Raw genomic sequence first — 23,289 nt, forward strand, 5'->3', positions numbered from 1 at the left:
ACTACTCTTGACAGTTGTTTTTCACTCAGTGAAATTAATGGCCAACAGTAGTGTAATGCATTGCTTACTTTCATCTTTTCTGCAGTTAAGCACAATAAATGCAGTCATAGCACAATAAACATGACTTAAAAAGCTACTACGTTTTTGCATAGGGAATATATAGGCTAAGGTGTATGCCATTACTGTCAAAGGTGATGATAAAGACTAATTTAATGACCGTCCAGAGTTTTAACTTTGTGTTAAATAACACATGCCACTTTTCATTCCTTGATTATGTGAGGGGGAAATGGTAGACTAATGTAACTACTATAATCAAGTCTGTCTGAAAAGAACAATAGGATGTCATGCTTAGTCATGCTTCATGTTTGACTTGTAATTTCTGTTCTACTACGAAGTTTAACTTGTGAATGAAATGAGCTGTGAGGGATATGCATAGGTAGAAATTGCAGAAATTTGGTCAAGGTAGAAATTATTTTAAAAATGCACTGCTACAAAGTGGTAAGTGCATTCATTTAATTAGGTAATTTATGGCACATAAAACTGTGTGTTCTGAATAAGTTTTCAGAACAGCTACAGAGAGCTGGTAATTTGCACAAATTTACTTTTGATAAGCCATTCCTGTGTTGGGTAGGATTGAGATGAAATGAGACTTTCCTTTCCTTTCTCATTTCTGTGTTTGGTAAATATAGAATTGCAGTAGATATTTTGAGCACCAGTCCACAATTCTGTCTGATTTACTTAACCTTGCAAGCATTTTTCAGTCAACAAATAGTTGCATTTCAGTAATAGTGTAATTTGAGCTTTGCTTCATCTGCTTTCTCCAAAATCTGCAAGACCAGGTTGGACGGGGCTCTGAGCAACCTTACCTAGTTAGTGGTGTCCCTGCTGACTGCAGGGGGTTTGGACTAGATGACCTCTAGGTGTCCCTTCCAACCCAAAACATTCTATGATTCTAATTTTTTATTACTCACGCTCATTGTTTACACAGCCTAATGGACGGTCATTCCTTGATGTATCTGAGGATGAAGTAATACCAACTGTCCGTAAAGAAAATTTAAAGCAGCCTGTGGACACAGAAAAGAAGAACGAAAAGGTCAGTTATGGCTATGAAATGACAATGGCAAAATTTAGTGCATATTGTTTCAATGTGTAATAAACCTGATTTCAAATCCTCTTACTGAGTGAAGAGGCATATTTCTTACCATGAAGATTACTAATAATTTGGTGTTGGAAAGAGCTAAAGTGGTATTTTCTTAACTTCTGCGATCATGCCTTATCAAGCAAACTCCCCTCCACGCCCCCCAGCTAAACACTGGTATCTCTGTCAGTCATGTGAAAATGTTAAGCCTACAGAAATTAAGTTTGTGTTTCATCTTTGCTGGCTTCTGTGGAGATGCAACATAATGATAGTATTGTTAAGCGGCTTGAAAATGGTCTAACAATTGGGGGACTGTTATTCAAAGGATTAAGACCATGTGCCTGCTTATTTTTTTTGTCAGATGTATCCATTAGTGATTAGGGTTCTTAATTTCTGATGACAAATACAGGCTTTGAAGTCTGGTGTGAGCTTTTTGTTATGCAAATTGAACAGCTACATTAAAAAGATGTTTTTAAAGCTTGGTCTGTAGCTTTGTCTAAAAGGTAACCATACTAACGCCAATGTTATTTTTTGCATTATGAGGACTAGTATCTTCTAGTCTTATCATAAATGCTATCATTTATAGGCCACATGGATATATTTGATAGGCCTTTGATAATCTTTGGCTTGATTCTTTTGCTAACATTGTGCATGAAATTTTCCTTCTGTTATGGATTTCTGATTTATTTTCTTCATCAAAACACACTTGTTCTAACTGTACTGAGGAGTATTGGAAAAATAAATTATTATGCATAAACAGTTGGAAACCAGTAGTTGATTATTGTAATTTGTTTAGCATGTTCAAGCTTTAATTAACTAACTTGATTATCCTATAATAACTTCTTTTACAGTTAGTATGTTGGCTAAAAGCCTGTGTGTATCCTGTTAGTTGGCTATAGGGCTCTAAACATTTTTAGCATTGGCAAATGGAAAGGCTTTTCTGTGAATTGGCTTTGCCTTAAAATTTCATGCTGCACACTTCTTTCTCTTCTCCTGTCCCATATCAGATTGACTTTGTGATTATTTTTTTTTCAAGAACATAATAAAATTGATCGTAAAGGAATAACTATTTTTCTTCTCAACTTTCACTTTCCAAGCAGGTTTCCAAGCAGGTTTCCAACTAGGTTAAGGTGTTTAAATGCCAAACTTGAACTTTACCTTAAAATTGCAAACGTAGTAATCTGAATTTTAAAATGTTAAGTTGAAGCTGCAGCTCTAGGAAATCAGTACTGCTATATGGATATGGATGCTCATTCAACTGATTATGGTTTTGTATCACTTTGGGGAACCCGGGGCAAAGCATGACTGTCTCAGAGTTGATTGTTACCCTTCAATTAAAAACATACCCAAGAACTTTCTTTAAACTGTGGGTAACTTTACAGGTATCTTAATTATTTAGTTAAGTCTCTCAGAGCATCTGCTGCGTTTGTAACTTTATAAACCTGCTAAGAATATTGTAAGGAGTGCTGTGTATGTGTCTCTGTATAGCTTGGGATGAGTGGTCTAAGTCAATGAGTGGGATTTAAGTAGTATGTGCATGTGTGTAGATACATTAATATATATAATCTGTGACCTGAAGGGTATGGGGGTTTTTTGTGCTTGAATGTATGATTTCAATTAAAATCACACTCCCTTTGGGTTTCTGTATTTCTTAGCTGCTTCAGGGTTGTGAGTTTCATGCATGTTTTTTCAGGATAGTCATTTAAATTGCATTCTCTTGTTCTGCTTTGGGGGAGGGGAAGCTTTGGGTAGTGTCTGGATTGTGGCTGTTCATAGGGTTTATGATTCTCTTCACACTTTGACTAGTTTCTTCCCCTTTTTCCACTTTAGTCGCTTGCTCAATACAGGGGTGGGGTTTTTTTTTAGTTTTTAGTGTAAAGGACTGTATCAGAGAAGTGGCACCGTGAGGGAGATTGCAGGATGTTAAAACTTCATTGCCTGTTCTGTTTGCAAGCACACAACTGTCTTGTCTTAAATACTAGAAATAAACAGACCATTAGGGATGAGGAAGAAGGGTTTATTTTTCTGTTGTTCTTGCATGGGGGACAGTGCATCTTAAAGACTTAAAAAATTTTGGCAGGCTTGCTGAGTTCCTCATGTGCTCTTTGGCTGGTGGCAGAGCCAACACTGGCAGCTTTCTGTGTTGCAGAAGGTGACACTTTGAATGAATAGGCTTCTGCAAAATGATCGGCTAGCTTGCTCAGTAACCTTTAACATCTCTTGCTGTTTCAGTCTGTTACTGAGATTGCGACACAGCACTAAGTTTTGCAGGTGGTGAGTAAATTGAGTAACTAATTATGGTTCTGGTTTCTCAGATGAGGTTCTAGTAACACAGGTGTTAGGAAAGGAAATATTTTCAAGATTTGAATTCTTAATCTTTTTAAAAACAGTAATGAACTTATTTTTAAAACTGTTAAGCTTTGTTTTCATGAGAAGTGTAAAATTCGATGTCGATACCTCTGTAGGAGCTATTTATTTAAGAAACTGGGAGTTATAACTTGGAGGAGCAGTGATCTTAAACTGCTGTCTGGGAGACTTCTGAAGTGAATTCAGGTGTTCTCTTAGTGCCAGAGGACAATTGGGTTGTTATGGCTTTGTGGGTGGGAGATTCTAAGACCTCAACTTCTAAATGTAGCTGAAAATGGGAGACACAGGTACAAACTTACTAATCTTTCTTCTGCTTGAGCTCTAAGCAGCAATTCATAACTGGTTTTCACTTTCCTTTTTAATTCTTTCCTTAGAAGGTGCTCTGGGAAATAATCTGGCGTGTTGATATCCTTAGAACCAATTCTTCTCCGGTCGCTTTTGAAACTGGCTCTTCTCTTCTGCAGACTTTTCAGAAGTTAGATAGCTGCTATGTGGGTGAAGGTAGTTTACTGAGCAAGTGAGATAATTCAGTTTGGGTACATCTGTGTTGTGGGTCCCCTAGTGCAGTAAACAATGTTCAAGTTGGTTCCCTAAGTGTTATAGGTATGTTGGCACAGCATTGCATATAAGCAGTGAAATTTTTATTATCTTTGCTGCACTAACAAGCTATACTGCTTTCAGTACCTATATTGAAGCTACATGATTTTAGGCATTCTGACTCAAAGGCATGTGAACTGCATGCAGGTGTGGGCCCATAGTGTATCTGCTGCAGCTGAGGTGATAATTTAAGCTGTTACCAATTCTGAATTCCAGAGAGAGTGTTATACTCTTCTTGGACATCCAAGACTGGAAAATCATAGTTTGAACTCGGGTATAAAGGTGGCAATTATTAGTCTTACTCTGGCAGAAGCATGTATTCCAGAAAGACATCCAGCATTCTTAGAATACCCTTGTTCAGATATTCCAGAGACAACAAATCAGTGAATAGTTTCCTTTATAACACTTGAGTGGATAATAATCTTTATTTTAAAAGTCTGGGTTTTTTCATTCAGGTTTATCTGGTAGTTCTTACACCTTTCTTCACTAGATTGAAAAGCTTTTCAGTACTGTATTTTCTTTCTAAGAAGGCAGTCAAGTCAATTTGCCATTTCTTTAGCTTATCAAAAGATTAAACTCAAAGGCTTTCGGCAGTATACTCCGTCCCAATATCTTGGGTCGTATTTCGTCTTTTTTTTTTCTCCATATTATATTTTTAACACTTTATATTGCTACCTAAACTGCTTGCAGAAATAGTCATCTTTGTTCATCTCTGCTTGTATAGCCAAGAAGCTGTAACTGGTGAAAGCTTGGAAGAAAAAGCTGTGTATCTGTTGTTTGGAATATAATCACAGTTCTTGTTTTGAAGTCACTTTCCAAGCTGGAATTCTCTTACCTGCTTTTTTAAAGGAGTCACTGGCATTATTTATTTCTCTGTGTATAACTTTATACTTGCTTCTGCAAAAAACAAATTTTACCAGAGTGGGATCTGCATCCCAAACAGTTCATTGCTTATCTGTGACTGTGATGCCATCAGCATTGTTTCTTCCACTAGGCTTTGTGCTCATAAGTAATCATTCCACCCACCTGCCATTTGTGTACTGTGTAAGTCTTTCATGTTACTCCAGTAGTCTTAACTTTAGGAATAAGTATTGTTTAGTACTCCTTTCAAGGGACTGTCCATACAGAGGGTTGTTTTGCAAAATCTGTTTCAAATTTACTCTTGTATTTTGGTGGGGGAAGTTCTAAATCACTATGACAAGTGATCACTAAGTAATCATTATGATACTGTTTTCTTTTTATTCTAGTCAAAGAAAAAAAAGAAATCAAAGGGAGATGCTAAAACAGTTCAGGATATGTCACGTCTAGATGGAAAGGAAGTTGATGAAGGTATGGAACACAAACACACACAAAAAATGCAACTAGACATTTTGACTTACATGCTGTTTAATATTTACTTGGTTATGCTTCATAAAGAAACATAAGCTCATTTTGTCATAACTCCATAGTAGCATATTGTACCTGGAAATCTGATCCTTGAAACAACAGTATTTAATAACTTCAACTGATTATTTTTTTTTAAATTAAACTTACAAAACCTGAGAAAAGTCATGAATAGTAGGGCCCTCATGTTGTTCAATTTTTTCTCTCTGAAGCAAAGTATTGCCGTATTGCATCCAGAAAAACTTCCCTTTGGCCAGTGTTCATGTTTTCAAACTAACACTGAAGCTGACTGCTGTGCCTGTGATTTTTAAACTGAACCTGTACTCAGACTACAGCTTGATAGGAAACAAGCTAAAACTCTTTCCTTTTTGCTCTCTGACTTATTTAGTGATATTTTCATTTGGGGGATGTTTTAGGAACCTGGGAAACTAAAATCAGTAACAGAGAGAAGCGACAGCAGCGTAAGAGAGACAAGGTGCTCACCGATGGTGGCTCAGGAGAATCAAATCTCCAAGGGGTGGAAAATACAGTTACTGTTTCCATTGAACAACTGATGCCTACACCATCACTTTCGGTTGGTCTCAGAAAAAATAAAGGTATGATGGTTGATAAGTCTGTGAACGTGTTATAGAAACATAACTTTACTTGAATGCTTAAATAGTGACTCTGTTTTGGATGTATGGTAGGTATATTTGGAGGTGTAACTCTTAAGGAAATAATTTCAAACCGTGTAAAGCTACTTTTCCTTGTGCAAAACTCCCCCTTTTTTTGAGCCACACTTCAGGGAGGCTCAGGGAAGAACATTCTGGAGTAAGTGCCTGAGACACTGGCCTCCACACTGGTGCTCTGTCAGTAGCTGCACAGCTGCATAGGCATGAGTCCCTGTTCCTTTGCTTGTCCTCTGCTGACTCTGCCCTTTATGTTTTTGGAAACTTGAAAGGCACCCTCAGCGCTGCTGCAGGCAGCACCAACTCCTAAGCTTTTTGAACACTTCCTTGTAGGAAGGTCATGCCCATGAGTTCTCTTTACAGATCGTTCACTGCTTAGTATGTAGTCGTTTTTTCCAACATAGATTTAGTAGTACCTGTACTACAGCTCTTCATAATGGTGGGGTACATATGGCTGAGATTTAGTAATTAATTGTTATAGCTAAGAATTCAATAAGGAAGTGTAGGCTTTAGCTTCTATGGCTGCTACTGTTTCAGAAAAAAAAAGTTGCATGGGCTGATTTAAACTTTGTGTAGGCACAGGAATTCATATTTAGTAACTGAGAAATGGTTTAAGAAGCTAAAAATCTGAAGACACAAACAGTTCAGCTTTTTGACATACTTTTAACCTACTGATACATTTGGTACACTAATTAGATGAAACTTGATGTTCTAGCAAAATGACAGAAGGACTGAGCCTAGCAGCTGTCTGGTACCTTGTAACAATTTATTGAAATTTGCATGCCTTACCTGGTGTTTCTGTTGACATTTGTTTCCATCTTGACTGAGTGCATGGTTCTTGTCACTGAGGATCAGTTGTTTCCTGTTTTCTTCTACCCATCTACACACAGCTTCAAGAAATGGTAATTCCAGCTGTCTGTATACTCTGTGGCAAGCCATAACTACTGTAACCTCTCTAGCCATAGTCCTTTACATATCATATGTTCTTATGTGTCTGGTACAAGGGGACTAATCTGAAAAGAATGCAGCTGTATCTAGTGTTTTCATGGTAAGGTAGAAGTTAGAAATAGTTATGTATTTCTGAAATGCTTACAGCTGCCCTTAGCTTGAAAATGACAGCCTCTGTTTTAGATTTCTGCTCACCATTCTTGGAAAAGTAGCTAGAGTTCTTTGAAATCTGCAGTTACTTGGTTTATAAGGCCTAAATCAGTTTTAAGTTCATTCTGCCTGCAAAATAAACTCGAATAATAAAAAAAAGAGCATTTTAATTTTATTCTTATGTTTTCTGGAAATGTCTTAATTTAGTTTGAGGTATTGATGTTTGGGTTTGGTTTTTTTTTTAAATATCAGTGATGAATAATCTTTTTGAAGATTTTCACAGGTGTTGATATTTTGAAAAAACCTACTCTAGCTCTGTTTCCTCTTGCTTCTTGATCAGGTGATGCACTTCTGAATGCGCAAGTTAGCAGCTCTAAACCTGCAAAGGGGGAGTCATCAATTCCACAAGGTAAAAGGCTTTCATTATTAGGTATCCTAGCTAACTAGAAAAGTGTTTTACAGAAGTGAAACCACAAATTGTCAGTGCAGGATTTTGTGCAGTTACAGCTGTGGAACTCTATTGTGCAGCTGGCTTTTTTGGCTATGCAAATGTTATACTTCTAAGTTGCAATTACGTCTTAGCAGATTGAAAACGGTCTCTGTTATATGTAGAAAAAGGATTCCATATCTAGAATTTTCAGCCAGATTACCTATTACACAAATTGTTACTCACAGAACAGCGAAGCTTATTCTCAAGCTCTACCTCAAAATTCTTTATGCTAGCTTTTTCAAACTTACTCACTTTTTGTGTTAATGAATTGATTATTTGCTCAAAGAAGAATTTATTATCGATAACTGCAAAGAACTCATGTACCAGTCCTAATTATTGTGAAGTTTGCATTTGTTTCAGATTGTATACACAGAGTTAGTCAGTTCTTTATATAGGCCTTTGAGAGGCATACTTTAAATACATTCATTCTGAAAGTACGTAAATATAAATGTATGTTTATAAATACACATGCCATTATATGTCATACATGCAATTGTTAAAATACTTGACTATTTTTAGACTGTGATAGACTAATGAATCTTAGCAGTTTTCTAACTAAGAGATACTGCTATAGTAATACTTCAAGTTAATTAGTTTGGCATAGTGAAATCAAGATGATTGTTTCTTACTCATAGCCAACATTGGCAGTGTTGCTTTTAGAAAAAGTAGTCAGTGCAATTAAGCAAGTCAACAAATGAGTTATTAAAAGCACCCAGGTCCAGAAAGTGAATCACTTTCTGCGAGTTTTTGAGAGCAATGGAAACTTCCTGGACCATGGCACAGGAGGAAGGAGCTGTGTTCTTCAGAGATGCATAATGGGAGGACAGGATGCAATAATGAAATTTCAGTAAAGGAAATTCCGACTGGCCATGTGGAAAAAAGCTCTTCATAAGATTGCTCAGAGATGCTTTGAACTGTCAGCCATCATGACTTCCAGAACTTCAGTAAAGTGGTAAAATTTTGAAGTTAGTTGTGCTTTGAGCAGAAGGTGGAGCTAAGTGACTTTGAGAGATCCCTTCCAATCTTAAATCTTCTGTGATTCTGTGAAAACTTGCTGGTCATATAGAAGATAAATGTTTGTTATGGGAGAGTACTATGATAAACACAGAATAATCAAGCTCGTGCTTTGGGACTTCAGCTGTCTTTTTGCAAGGTTGTAAGAGTTTTTCTGTCAGCTATAATTTGGTTTCTGTCTCTTTGCTGTTTCTGTTGTTGCCTTCCCCTAAGATGTCATATTACCCTTGGAGGACATTGACGTGACAATGTTAGTGCTGTGGAGTTGTATAGAGAAAAGGCAGCGTTTCTGGGTACAGCAGTGGTGACCTTACAGATGTCTGCATTTGGAAATGATTTGTCTAAGAAAATCAAGGCATATCTCACCTAATCAATTCCTTGCTGGTGAGACCGCCTTGAATGTGGTATGTTCATGCTGCCTGAGCCACCAGCTCATCTGAGGAAAGGAATATTGGGTCTGTAGTTTTTGTTGACATGTATTGACCTACTTGTGCATCAGATTTTGGCTGACTGAGTGTTAATGCTTGCAATATGCAGATACTTCTTATTGTTTGTAAATGCAAAGGTTTCTTGTTTTTTACCTTGCATATATAAAAAGACAGAGAGAGAAGATTTTATATACAGAGCCCTTTGAGGAAGACTTGTTATATATAGGAGGTCAGGCTGGGTGCACCAGATGACCATCAGCCTTTATGTTTTATAGGGGCATAAATTAAAAATAATTTTTAAAAAGCCTCAGTGTACTACTGACCCCTCTCACAGTATACATTAAACTTGCTATGATTAGTAATTCCTCAGCATGGTAGTCTGTTGCAGATACTTGTGGTCTTTTACATTAATGTAACATAAAATATATTGCTTACGAATTATTTTCAGAGTGTTACCATGATTTTTTTTCCCTCTAACTTTGGTCTCCATGGTGAGTAAGATAGCGGTGCTTTTTTGCAAATTCTGTGTAGTGTTAGGGAAGCATTTTCTAATCCTCGGTCGTTTCTTCTCCTGCCTAGAGAACTGCTGTATGCAGTTAATGAAACAGAAAATTTTGTCCCTTTAGTGCATCGGGCTTTCCGCAGATCACCACCATACTCTGTAAGAGAAATTACCTGGCAATGTTGAATGCACACCCATACACACTCTTTTTTTTTTCTTTAAATCTAGAGGCACTGATTCACCAGGATGTCAGGCCTATAAAGAAAGGGACACAGAAAGGAGAGTGCAGTTCAGTGCTGTGTTTTCCTCACTCTTCAAGTTAGTAGACAGATGGTGCATATCATCTGAACTGGAAAATCAGCTGAGACAGAGCAACGGTTCTTGTATATCACACTGGTGTAGCAAAGCTGGTGGTTGTTTGTACTTTTTTATTGTTAAGTGTACGTGCATGTAAGTAGTATTTTAATTCTTCATCCAGTTCTTATTTTATATAATGCTTTCATTATGCTTGTGTTTAAGTTTCTCCAGGATTGAGTGAAAGCCATACAGTAAATGGAGGAAGCTGGAATGAGAAGTCTGTAAAAATCTCATCACAGATTGGTGTAGGGGAGGAGAAATGGACGTCTGTTCCCTCAGCTGCAGCTGGGAAGAGGAAGACTGAGACATCAGCTTGGGGCCAGGACACTGGAGACGCTAATGGAAATGGGAAGGACTGGGGCGTAACCCTGGTGGGCAGGTCCTGGAAGGAACGTTCTTTGTTCACTCCTATCGGTAAGCTATTCCGAAGAAAACTTGATTCACTTAAGCATTTTTGCATAAGTGTATTTTTTAGTAGTGAGTGTCTTAAATAGCTTTATGTTTATATATTAAAAAATCTTGGAGTGGTCTAGTGAAACGTGAACTAAGGAGTTTCTGTTTAAGTTCTGATGGCTTAACATCTATGTCTCTGTTTACAGTTTAAGTGGGTTTTTGGAGTTTATCTGAAATAAAATTATTTCTGTGAAGACATCAAATTTCTTATATCACTAAAATTCCGAAGTAATTTTTAAGTGTAACATTTTTTTAATGAATGTCTGAAAACTCGGGTCATAAGTGTATTCTGTTGATCCAACATGATCAAATCAACTGTGTTTGGTTTTGGCAGATATTTGTTTAGGCTCCAGACATGAAGATTGTTCAGCTCTCATGACATTTAGTGTTACACTGCTTTTCTCATTAGAAATTGTTTTTAGTCCTCTGGTACAGTTTTTTGCCTTTATCACTTGTATTGTCCATAATAATAATAATGGAGAAGAGAATTACTTTGTTTCTCTCTGGGCAACAATCTCAACTTGCTAGTAGATGCTGTAATACGGTCCTTCCCACTGTTCAGTCTCAGTGATAGTAGTCCCTTCTGGAAAGGAGTGTTCTTTTGTAGTCAGCAATGTTGCTTTAGTCTGCACCTCTTTTTGTTTGTCTCACATACCTTGAAATGTGCCTGAGGCTGGACCTGCTGTACCATTGGAAGCTTTACTATTGCCAAGTAGAGGCAAAGGGCTTTTTTCATATTCCAGTAAGCAGTATTCTGCTGCATAAGTCTGACAAAGTAGTTCGTAGTGACTGTGACCAGCATGTTGTTGGTTTTGTTACCAAGAATACATCATGCCTGATCAGGCTGATTTACTTATGGTAAAATGACTTGGTTTTGTGGGTGAGGAGAGACCAGAGGACATCTTTTATGGTGACTTCAGTAATGCTTTCAATACTGTCTCTCACTGTGTTACTGTATCCAAGTTAGGCTGGTCGAAAAACTGGTCAGGCTCAAAGGTTTAGTTAGTGAGTCATACTCTACCTGGAGGCTGGTAAGAAGGGAGATGTCACAGGTCCTCTTTATCATCTTTATAAATGACCTGGAGGAGGCTACAGAACGTCCTTCACATCAGATTCTCAGATTACACCAGACTTGAGTGGGGAGGTGGGCACTGGTTGATACAGTCCAGATCAGGGTGTCATCCAGAGGGATGTAAACCAACTGGAGAAATGGGCCAACAGGAACCCAGGGAAGTTCAACGAGGGAAAATGAAGTGCTGTACCTGGGTGGGAAGCACCCCTGGCTGGGGACTGACTGGAGAGCAGCTCAGTGGATGTGGGGTCCTAGTGGACACCAAGCTGGACATGAGCCAGCTATAGGCCCCAGCAGCAAAGGACACCAACAGTATTCTAGGCTGTGTTAACAGGAGTCAGTAGATCGGATATAGTGATTATCCACTTCTTGGATCACGTCTGCAATACTCTGTCCAGTTTTGAGTGCCTCCTCCCCCAGTGAAATAAATATAATTCTAAACAGGTGTTTCTTTTGACACATTAGTGCCACTGATTATTTCTGCTTATTTTCTACCTTACACTTGACAGTCAAGTATAATTTTTAAACAGTATCTCCAATTTGTCAAAAACTGTTCTGAACTTATTTCTGTTCTTTAACATATACACAATTTGCTCCAAGCGGGGGGTTTCATCTGCAGAGTTAATAAATATGCTTTTTCAATAACTTAGATGATTGGAATAATGGGAAGAATAATAATATGGGGCTCAAAACACAATTTGCTTTTCCCTTGTGAGAAGTTTATATATATAAAAAGCTGTAGAGGGAAGAAGATCTTAGCTTGAAAACTTTCAAGCTGAGTGTTCATACAGTCACATCTATATCACCACTGATTGTCTGAGTTAATAAGCAAAGTAATGCCCTCAGTTGTGTGAAATGTTAACGTGGCTGGAATGTTCACTTTTTCTGACCCTATTCATTATTAAATAGCTACATTTTTCAACATTGCCAGCAGTGTGAAGTTCTTTTTTCTCCACATCCCCCCCCGCCCCTTCCCCCACAGCTACTTGGAATGTGGATGCAAGGATTAATACCTCTGAACAGAATTCTACTTCTTTCTCTTCATTTGGGTTATCTCCTGGAGTTTCTGGTATGTATGCCCTTCCAAAGATTTTTCCCCTCTCTTTTACCCCATCAGGTGGAAATAGAATTTGCCAAGTGTTATTAATGTGCATCTTTCTCACTGTTCTTTGAAAATACTACTTGTAACTGTAAGAAGTGGAAGACATGTCTTATGAAAGCCTAGAAAGCTTTTTTTGTTATGCTCAAATTATGCAATAAAGGAACTGTTTTAAAGTGATAATCAAAAGCTAGATCAATAAGAAGGTGGAATTTCTTATTTAGCCTTCCTCTTTGTGTGTTGAGTCTAAATAATGGGCATAAGAGACTGCTCAGTATTGCTCTGTCTCAAGTTTGAAATCTGAAGATTGCTTTCTAGGAAAGCTGTTTATGCTGATCTTCTGGGATGTTTGTTATTTGGTGGTAGGGTTTTTTCCTTCAAGTAAGTGAAGTACTACTTTCAGAATATGTTCCATAAGCAGGTTTTGAAGTCCTGAGTCTCTTCTCTGTATGATGGGTCAGAAAGCTGGACTCTGGAGTTTTCTTGTTTTGAAGGGTGAAATTGCTATAGAGTGCAAACTTGGCTTTGTAACAGATGTTGTGTGTTACACTACTGACATAAGTGCTACAGTGATTTATTATACAGTAAAGGGATCATATGTCAGGTTTTCTGCTCTTGCTTGCTTACTCCCGTTATCTAATGAGCTTGGCATGGCCATTTTCTTTTAGGAAGTAGCTGGCCAAGTGCTTATGCACTTAGGTTATGTTTACTTGCATTGCAGTTTACAGTCTTTTAACTGTGGAACTTGAGCTCAATGTCCTACAGCTCACATGAGTGCTTCATTCTCTGTGCACATCTGAGCCAGGATAACAAAGAAGTTATAAACGCCAAGGTCTAATTTATCAGATTTTCCAAAGAAAAGTGCACTAATGAAAACGTACAGAAACCTTGTCTTAAAGAAAAAGAACAAAGTCTTAATTGTACAGAGAGTTTTAATAAAATAACATTTCCCAGGGGATCCACTTGAATTCAAGTTCAGTCTCTAGGCTAAAACTTAAGAAGGTTCAGTTAATGAAGTGGGACAACAGACTGACCTGAGATTCATCGGCAATACCACTATTCCAACCTTACTTGAAAAAGAATTGTCCAGACAATGAAGTATATTCATCATCTTTGATGCACATTAGCCAACAATGTTTTAATGCAAAGGGACCACACTAAGTATTTACTTCTGACTTGCGACTGGCTGGCAAAAAATGAGAACATGTCAAGGTTCCCTGTCATCCAAGGTATCCTTCGTAGTGGTGTTTTTAAAATAGACACCCAGGTAGCCAGGGTCCTATTTAAACTTCATTTCAAAAGAAAGTCTCATCATAAAGTAATGTTCAGTCTCACAATTTAGGTTTTTTGTTTGGTTTTGTTTTTTTTTTCTAAAATTGTTTGCTTTATTTTTCTGAAAATAATGATGTTAGATGTCTAACACTTTCTTTTATCATGAGTGATAATGGCCTTACTGTTGTTTGTCATGCTTCTTTTACATTCCTGAAACCTTTTACCTGCAAGGAAAATTGGATTCTTAGCAGTGAATGATCTAATTGCTGCATCTGCAATGTCATTGATCAGGTTTCTTTCTAGTACTCTTTTCTTTTAAGCTTCTCCCTGTAAGAGTTCTTACTGATATAGGGTAATAATTTTACTACCCATTAAATTTCATTGTATTTTTCAGTTTGAGGAGATTCCTGTAAGCTTTATAGATTGCTGTTATTCACTCTTATCTCTTTTTTCCATATTCTTCTCCTGACTTAATTTTGTCTTCCTTCTTCAGTTCCCTTGTTCTATGAATATATATCTCATTTTCAAGAGCCTTGTAGTTTTCCTGTCCTGTGCAGTCCTTAGAATCAGATTTTTTTGTCTTTAAGCATTTTGTCTTCCTTTCCTACTTTGATTAGAATTTCTTTACCCAAGAAAACTCAGGGAGCTTGCTAACTTACAAGTACAATTTTATTTATTCTCTTTCAGGATCCAACAGTGAGTCAGTTTCTCAGGCTGGTACTTCTGATTTTCAGTGGGATTTAAGTCACGCTCAACCCCCTGTTGATGACGAATGGTCTGGGTTAAGTATGTTCCTCTAAAATGTTCCTTAACAAAATTTTGTTAATTATAATTACTTTAAAGTGTAGTTACTTATATTACCTACTTGTATTAGACTTTTGTGAGCATCTGAAGAAAAACCTGGAATGTTTCACTTCTACAGAGATAATTGACAGTTTGAAGAAAGCAGGAAGAATTATTTTGATGAATGAGAATAGAAAATGGTTAACTTTTAGGAAAAATACTTGGATGTTGAAACTCAGAAGTGAGAGGAAGCTCATTCATTTTACGATAGCTCTGGCTTTTGCTAGAAAATCTTGGCAATCAATTAAAACAGTCTTACTGGAAATGATGAGAAAAATCCACTGCAAATCTGCAAAAGACTGTAGGTATTTAGCAGATTGTATTTGAGTCACTGAGTTTGCTTTCACGTGTTTGTACCTTATGGAAAACTTAATCTGACATAAGACTCTTGTATTTAGTCTAACTTCCTAACATTTGCCAAATGAGAAAGTTCTTATGTGTGTAGAAGGCATATGCAGAACAGAAATCACTGAAATTACTTGGGAATTGTAGTAAAACTGGCATTTACTCTCCCTTTTCCCCTCCGTGCCAATTTTAAAATATTCTTGTAGTTCTTACTGCAGTCTCTCCCTAAACAGGGATGTGGTATAATAAAGTTACAGTCATTGCTAAATATTTACTAGTGAAACTGTACCTGTGAAGAAAGCTTTCAGCCTTAAATTCACTTTTTAAACAGCCTTGTAATTGATATCTTTGTTCAGTCAGAACTAAGACTGTTCAAGAAAAACAATTTAGTGCCTCTCATTGGGTCATTGACCTGAAAAATTGGTCAAGAAGTTGATCAGAAAAGCTGCCCTGCATGTTACCTTCTCTCTAGAGAACAGTTTCTTGTTTAATGACTGCAAAAGTGGAATGGATTGTTGCAGTCCTTGATTCTGCCAGTTTTGGCATGACTGTTCTGATATCAGATCATTGTGAAACTTAATCTTTTGTCTTGTATCTGGCTTAAGGGTAAGGGAAGCAAATTTCAGGTAATCATTTGAAAGTAGTGGTTTACATACTATTAAAAGCATAATTTATTCACGTTTCTGAGCACAGAATGTTTATGGCTATAGCTTCTATTGATAGAGTAATTCAGTCAAAGATGTCAACTAATCGAAGTATACACTAATAGAAGTGGGGAAATGAGGGAAGTTTACACAGATGCTTTACTGCTTTCTCAGGTTCAGTACAAGGAAATTAATTATATGTACAAACACTACTAATTTTTATTATTAATAAAAAATAATGGATTTTTTTCTGTAAGCAACTAGTGAGAGGTCAGTAGATAAACCATAAAGTGTTACGTTGGCCGGTAATTGTATCTTCAAATCAGTAAATTTTAGTGTCCAAAGTAAGTGTCATTGAGGTACTATTTTTATATGAAAGTAAGAGGTGGAAAAGTATTATAAGTAATCTTGAGATGTCTTCGTGTATTTTTGGTTTCATAATGTTTGCCAGTAGATCTAATTGGGTTTTTTACTGCTTTTCGTTTTGACTTAATTTTCAAATGTTTAAACTGAATCCCACTGTACTTGGCAGACCAAGTTTGCCCCTTCTCCTTCAATTTGGCAGAAATATTTGGGATGTTAATATAAATGTGAAATGAAAGATGATCTTTTACAAGGTGTTCTTTTTTAAAATTGGCTTGCTTTAACTTTCTACTAAACAGACAGTCTAAGGCTTAGTTCTTCCCTTCAGATAATTTAAATTTTTATATAAATGACCCTTTAAATCTGTCATTCCTGTGTGACAACATAAATATGTGCCATCACAAATGAACGATAGCAAAATGGAGTAGGGACTTAGAAAAAATTAAGGTTATTAAAAAATGTCTGTTACAAGGTAACTTCTGTCTCGGTAAGATTTACACTTTCAGATATATCACTTGTAAGGGATTCTTACTAAAGTAAGATTGATCAGTGTTAGAGTTCATCTTAATTTTTTCACAAACTAGGAAGAAGGTTTAAGATGGAAAACAACTCTTAAATTTGTCCATTTTCACATAGTCTAGAAAAGTATCTCAAAGCAGTTGCATCTAGCTAGCTGCTGCTGTGACTAGTTTGTAATCCAATTGCTCTGTAAAATAACCAAGTCTTACTCATTACTTATAAGTCTTCCACCTATCATTAAAATGTTTACATTTTATTCAGAAATACAGGAAATGAATATTTATATCTTGATATCAAGAAGTGGTTTTATGCATAGATTTTTTTTTTTTCCATTTTTAAACTATCAAAGAGCACCTGTAAAGTAAGGAGACATTCCTGAAAATCTTTCTAATCTTTGTAGATGGACTTTCTTCATCTGATCCCAGCTCTGACTGGAATGCACCAGCAGAAGAGTGGGGAAACTGGGTAGATGAAGAAAAAGTTGCTTCTGTTCCTCAACCTGAAGAGATACCTGATGTTCAGAAGGTAAAAGGTGATATTTTCTCCTTAGCTCCAAGACTTTGCCTTTATCACTGCCATTTCTTAAAGTAACTTAAGGATGATGATAAAGGTAATCTCTCATCTCTTTTACACTGATAAGAGTGGCACAATTGTGTTTAATGTGTACACAGATAAGAAAAATGCTGAATGTTGTTATTAAGAAAATAGAAGCCACTTAGCTCCATGTCAAATCTTACTATCCCACCTGTAAGGATTACCTTATCATTGTAGACTGAGAGGATTTAGATCTGTTTTCATAAACACATCTTAAAAATATTAGTTCTGTCTATGAAAAACAGTATTTCCATGCCACCAGTACATGGTGCTCTGTTGCCTTTTTCATTCCCAACTCCTGTACCTATATTACCAGATAGCATGTAAAGAATGCAGTCTTCCTAAAATGAACTCATAAGATTGTGTTCATTTATACTTTTATAGGCAATTAAATTCCTTATAGCTATTAATTTGTGTTTAGTCGATAGAAGGCATGTTTCATTGTCATTTTAAATGCTAAATACTTTATATTCCCCTATGAAGGTTTCGGATAATGAAAGAGAAAAAGCTGAGCCAATCCTTCAGAGTTCTACAAGTGGCAAATCCAAGAAAAAGAAGAAGAAAAAGAAGAAGCAGGGTGAAGAAGCTAACTCTCCTGCACAGGTAAATGGAACAAAATCTGGATAGTCTGAAAGACAGTTGTGAGGAAATCACAAAATCACCTTATTTTGTGCCTTAAGCAAAAATTACTTGGGGGAAATTAATTTCCTTATGGTATTGGATTGTGTACTATTATTTCCCAGGAAAGTAACCCTTCTCTTACTGGTACTTCCTTTAATTTGAATTATTCCATGTTTGAGTTGTGAATGCAATATAGTTTTGCTGGATTTATGGAAAGCAGAAAATATGTGGAAAGTATTTATCCTGAATTATTTATTTTCTATCAAATCGGGATTCTGTAATGTGGGGGTGCTTCTAGGAGGAACTTTTCTCTGCATAGGAAGCCTTCTCCTCTTGTCCTTTCAAAGACAGCTGCCTTGGTGAACATAGATAGCTAGGAGAATGAGAGAAATTGAAGTTTTCTCTTAGGCTGTCTTAAAGTACAATCCTACGAGAATGTAGTAGTTTTCTTAAGTACTGTTGTAGCTTGGTTTATGCAAAATGGTAAGTATCAACGCCTCAAACTCAGTAGGTGGAGCTACTCTGTGAGTCAGACTTGAATGAGATGGGTAGTATTTGCAAACTGAGGATGGTTGGAGTTTTTGGTGTTACTTAAATAGCTTTTGAAGAATTACATTAAAACAGATTTGTTGTAAAAATAGCAAAAGCAGATTGCACTTCACTTGGCAATTGAATCATGTTTGAATAGATGAAAACTAGTACTTTCCTAATAGGAAAAGGCTTTTAATAGCTTATGCTCAGAATACATCCTGCTTCTGCTGGTGGCGACAGCCATTCATAACTTACATTCCTTACAAAATGTTAAATGCTCAGTTGAATCTGATTAGGTCAATTGGAGAGAGGGGGAAAGCGTTACTTCTGTCATTCTTGCTTTGGTTTTGCTTTTTATGATTATCATGTTTTCAGTCTGAGATTTTATTAAAACCATTTTAAAAGATTAAATTCCTGCTACATACAATTCTTTTAGATCTGCCTATGTGGAGGTGGATGCTTGTGTCAATTTGCAGTGGGGTTTTCTTTGAGGCAAATTCAAACTGAGTGCACTAGGACTGCGACTTTTGTAATTGAAATCTGTCATGTTCTGGTATCTGCAATGACTCTGAGTGTAAGTCAAGATTAATAGGTTATGGTGTTTGCGGATGTCTTGCATGGATCTTGAGGTCAGTGAGTGCATTCTGATTTTTTTTTTTTCCATTGCCTACGAGCTGCCTTTTGAGTTGTATATGTCAAATGGAATCCTACTGTCCATATTAACATAATCAGATTCATTTATTTTACCCATTGGTCTCCAACCATTCTGATTTTGTTACTTTTCTTTCAGTTCATCAGTCCATGAGATCATTGCTTTAAAGATGAGAATTTTTCTGTACTAAATTTTTGTGGAAAACTGGGGGGTGTTGCTTGATAGGAGCAGGCAAAAGTGTTAATGTATCACACATAACTTGTCCTTGTTATAGCAGTTTAGTAATCTAACTTGGCAGTCCTACTTCAGACTCGCTTAAAATTTGTATACTTTTTTATCCTCTGAAAATTTAACATGTTCATTTAAATATCATCATCTTTCTCATTGATTATACTTCAGTGTTCACACCCATATTTGTTGACTTTGGTGTTTGTCAAGGCAGTGGAAGCTACCTTCAGAGCTAGATGTAAGGCAATATCTATTCTTTCCTGTCAAGAATCAACAGGCTTAGACTGTGACTGCATTTTCACAAGGTTCCAGGGGAAATACATGAAGGAATAATATTTCAAGAAGTACTTCCAGCTTAAAACCAGAGACCTGTGTTCTATTTACTATTCACCACCACAGGATTCTTCTGGTGCTATAAACAAATGTAAATACTCTAATTCTTCATGTAAAATGAAAACTTCCCACCATTAGAGTGTCTAAGGAGTAAAGGTTGAGACTCTTAGATATTTTGGATATATTTTCAGTTTCTGTACCAAGAGGTTTGTTTTACAGGCATCATGGCAGACTAAATTGGGTTGCAAAAATATTATTAAAGCTTAATATATGATAGAAGACTATACAGGTTAATATGCAGAGCTTGCATTTAAAAACATTTTACTTGTAACAAAGCACAGAATTGAGAGCAGTCAAGTCTCATCGTGATACTTTTTGCAAAGGTTTTTGAGTAACTTCAGTTGAATTTCACATCCTTATACTTTCACAGGAGTGAAGTAGAGTTCATCCAGAGATTGGGATTTTTGTTAGTAAATTGCGTGAAGAGTACTGCTTTCTGGGCTTTGAGTTCTGTGTGTATTTTTGTATTACATTGTTCTATAAATTTTGAGTGTTAGCATAGACTAATATTAGCCCACTAATTTTTTTTGGTAGATTTTCTTAGTTACAGAAGCTGATTATGGCAACGAAACTGATGTACAGGGAAGAAGAGTCAGAACTTCACTTCAAACACAGGCTCTTTTTTTTTTTTTCCTCCTCCCATCCCCCTTTTTGTAGGACACTGAAGAACTGGATAGAGAAGCTGGAGAAGAATTTCAGGAGGATACCTCAAAAGTTCAACCGCAGCAGGAAATAGCTTTTTCTCTGAAGACCATAAGTACTAGTGAACCAGCTAAGGTAGGCATACAAAATCGGGTGTATGTTACAATTTCTGATTTGGAAGTGTGCAAAGTCCATTGAAACATCAATTTGTGTAGGTAAAGTTACAGTAAGAATACTGCTTCAGGCTATATGCTTATGAGTATAAAGGTGATTGAGAGGTTGAATTTTAGATACAGGTCAGTTAAGAGTTTAAAAAAGGATGTCAACTCTGAAAAGCAGTAGTCGCTTTCACAACTGTCAAGTTATTTTCTTGTTTCAATATTCAAGCAATAGTTTAAGACTTTGAAATCTGGAAACCTAAGACTAGTAGGTCTGAGTGCAAGACTAACAGCATATTTTACTATTTCACTGCAATAGAATGAAGTGTTACTATCTTACTATATTCTGACTTAAATGCAGTCTAAATTTGATTTTTAATGTCTGTGCTGAGCTTAATGTTAATGACTGAATAAGAAAAGTTTTTATTTGAACCAAGTCACAGATTGACTGTTTGTTTCAGCTCACAGTTGAAGCAAATATTCTAGAGAATACAAGTTCTCTTTAATCATTCTCCAACTAGCAGCTTTAGATGTTATCCTACAAGCATCGCATTGTAGGAAGAAGTATTTAATATTTCTAGTGGTATTGGTTTTATGTTCCAGAAAGAGTAACAGTACCAGTGAGACAGCAGTTTGATACCACAGAATATCTGTCAGAATATTCATTTTTACTTTTTAATTGCTAAGCATGTGTTTTATAAAGATAACATCTTAAGATTTGAATTAAAATACTACAATGGAATCCTTTGAGAGGCTACAGGTCACCAGAGAAAAAGTACAGAAAGTGTTTATTGAGAACATGTGCCTTGAGAAGCACTTTTAGCTTATTCTGTATATCCTGCATCGAAGTAGAGCTTTTACTATAATTATTTAGTTTAGGTTCAGTTCAGCCTTTATTCAAGGTTAGCAACAGCTGCTTAGTCTGTCTGACTAGCGCATAGTTGGTTTTTGTGGGGTTTCTTGAAGCTGTATGTGAAAAAAGACATCTGCCTATGTGTGCAAGTGGCTTTATTGTTGGCAGTGTGTGTTTTTTAAAAAACTTAAAAGCAAATACATTATTTGATGTTGGAGGCCATAGTTGAAAATGTGTAGACAGAAAACTCGTATTTGGATTGTGACATCAAGGTGGGGTTTTTGACATCTAGAAAGAGGTGCACTGGTGCACCCCAAAAGGCTCGCTTTTACTCTTCAGAAGTCTAAATCAATTTGAGAAATGCTTGTCAGCTACATGTAATGATTATTTTGGTGTGCAGTTAGATTGATTTTTTCCTTCCCCCCCCCCCCCCCCCCCTTTTTTGGTTTCACTAGGCTTTGCTCAGTTGTGTTTAGAATTTAAAACCATACCCAACTTCCTAGGTGACTTGATGGCATCAGCTCTGATGTAGACCTACACTGTGCACTATTTTTGGGGAGCTTGAGTGTTCCTGATACTCCTGAGTCTTAAATTCAATCTGTCCATATATGTGCCTATGTGTTAGTGCTGATTTTTGTGAAACAAGATATAGCCTGTGTTAAACTTGATGTGGGGGCAAAGGACAAACAACTATTACTAATAACATTCTCTGGAAGTTAGTTGTACTTGATAAAGGACAACTTGTGAATTGTTATATCTGACAGTGTAGGTGGTCTATCAGTCTTTGTCAAGTCTCCTTGCCATCGTATGTGGCTTCATTGGAATTTCACACATACAAAGATACCTCCTGATGATGTTTGACTTGGCTGTTCCAAAAAGTTTTAGAAACAGTCATGACTGATGTGTGAAATGGATGACTTAAGTTTCCAAGGTAGGCAATCTAGTCTTGAGCAAATGCTCCAAAACATGAGAACCAAATATGAGGAAAAATAAACTGAGTACAAATAAGTTATTAATCCAGAATATCCTCTTAAAGACCAGAAACAGCTCAATGTTGAACACTTCTGGTTTTTACTTGGTGATGATATTTTTCCCGTATTATACAGTGGGCTCTGTGGAAAACTTTGGCATTTTATCAGCAGGCACAGGTTTTAAATTACGAGATGTGTCTGGAAATCCTTCATTTGTAACAGTTTTCACAAGTCACTACTTCATTAATAAATTGTAGAACTATGTATATAACTTTATATTTTCAAATAGGCTTTAGTCACTGTTTCAGGTCCTTTCTGAAGCAATTTGTTAACACAGAATATCCTAGCAAAGAGTAGTACCCAATTCTTAATGTTTGTTATTGCTACCCACTTCCCCTCATCCAAAATTCAGATGGAAGTATGGTATTTGGAAAAATGTCCAGATAATGCTGTATGTACCTGTATTGTTACATTTGCAGTAATACTGCATGCTTTAACATTCAAGCTGCAACATGTTTGTTACTCAACCTGAGACAGCTGTATGCCATTTAAATCTTAATTGAGTTGCTTTACCTGCAGGTGGAGAGTCACTCTGTCCTAACAAAACTGTGATACCAGTAACCTGAATCCATTACCTTGCACAACTAGGAACTTTTAAGTCCTCCTCCTGTTTCAGAGGCCACATCCATTTTGTTAAGAGTTCATGTATTTATGTAATGATTGCTAACCACTAGACAGCAGTAGAATTCGCTAAGCTTGGAAATCCTGTCGGATGGGAGTTCATTTTATCAGCATGGTTGACAGTAAAAAAAAAAACCCCAAGATTACCGTATTTTCAGTAGATTAAGAGAAATATTGCAATTATAGTTATTAAAAAAACTTGTTTCAGTTGATGTGTAAGGGTACAGCAAAATCATTTATTCATAAAAGGTTGGAGAACAGCTACCCTCTAAATTCACGTATTGGGTTTTTTTTAATTAAAGCAGTTTAACTT

At 36.5% G+C, this 23,289-nt stretch overlaps 1 protein-coding gene across 1 annotated transcript in view; it reads left to right on the plus strand.

The window, feature by feature from the left end:
- The first annotated feature begins 480 nt into the window (after positions 1-480).
- The window catches only part of MTDH (metadherin), a 28,439-nt gene continuing 5,630 nt past the window's right edge, over positions 481-23,289 (plus strand). The window contains exons 1-12 of the mRNA XM_035893907.1: positions 481-498; positions 989-1,093; positions 5,350-5,431; positions 5,902-6,081; positions 7,044-7,055; positions 7,592-7,660; positions 10,205-10,456; positions 12,550-12,636; positions 14,626-14,724; positions 17,053-17,177; positions 17,730-17,849; positions 20,329-20,448. Of these exons, the coding sequence (XP_035749800.1) occupies positions 481-498; positions 989-1,093; positions 5,350-5,431; positions 5,902-6,081; positions 7,044-7,055; positions 7,592-7,660; positions 10,205-10,456; positions 12,550-12,636; positions 14,626-14,724; positions 17,053-17,177; positions 17,730-17,849; positions 20,329-20,448 (1,269 nt within the window). The remainder of the gene's footprint in view (positions 499-988; positions 1,094-5,349; positions 5,432-5,901; positions 6,082-7,043; positions 7,056-7,591; positions 7,661-10,204; positions 10,457-12,549; positions 12,637-14,625; positions 14,725-17,052; positions 17,178-17,729; positions 17,850-20,328; positions 20,449-23,289) is intronic.

This window comes from Egretta garzetta, unplaced genomic scaffold, assembly GCF_000687185.1.
Source record: "Egretta garzetta isolate BGI_Z169 unplaced genomic scaffold, ASM68718v1 scaffold154, whole genome shotgun sequence".
Taxonomy (NCBI): Eukaryota; Metazoa; Chordata; class Aves; order Pelecaniformes; family Ardeidae; genus Egretta; species Egretta garzetta.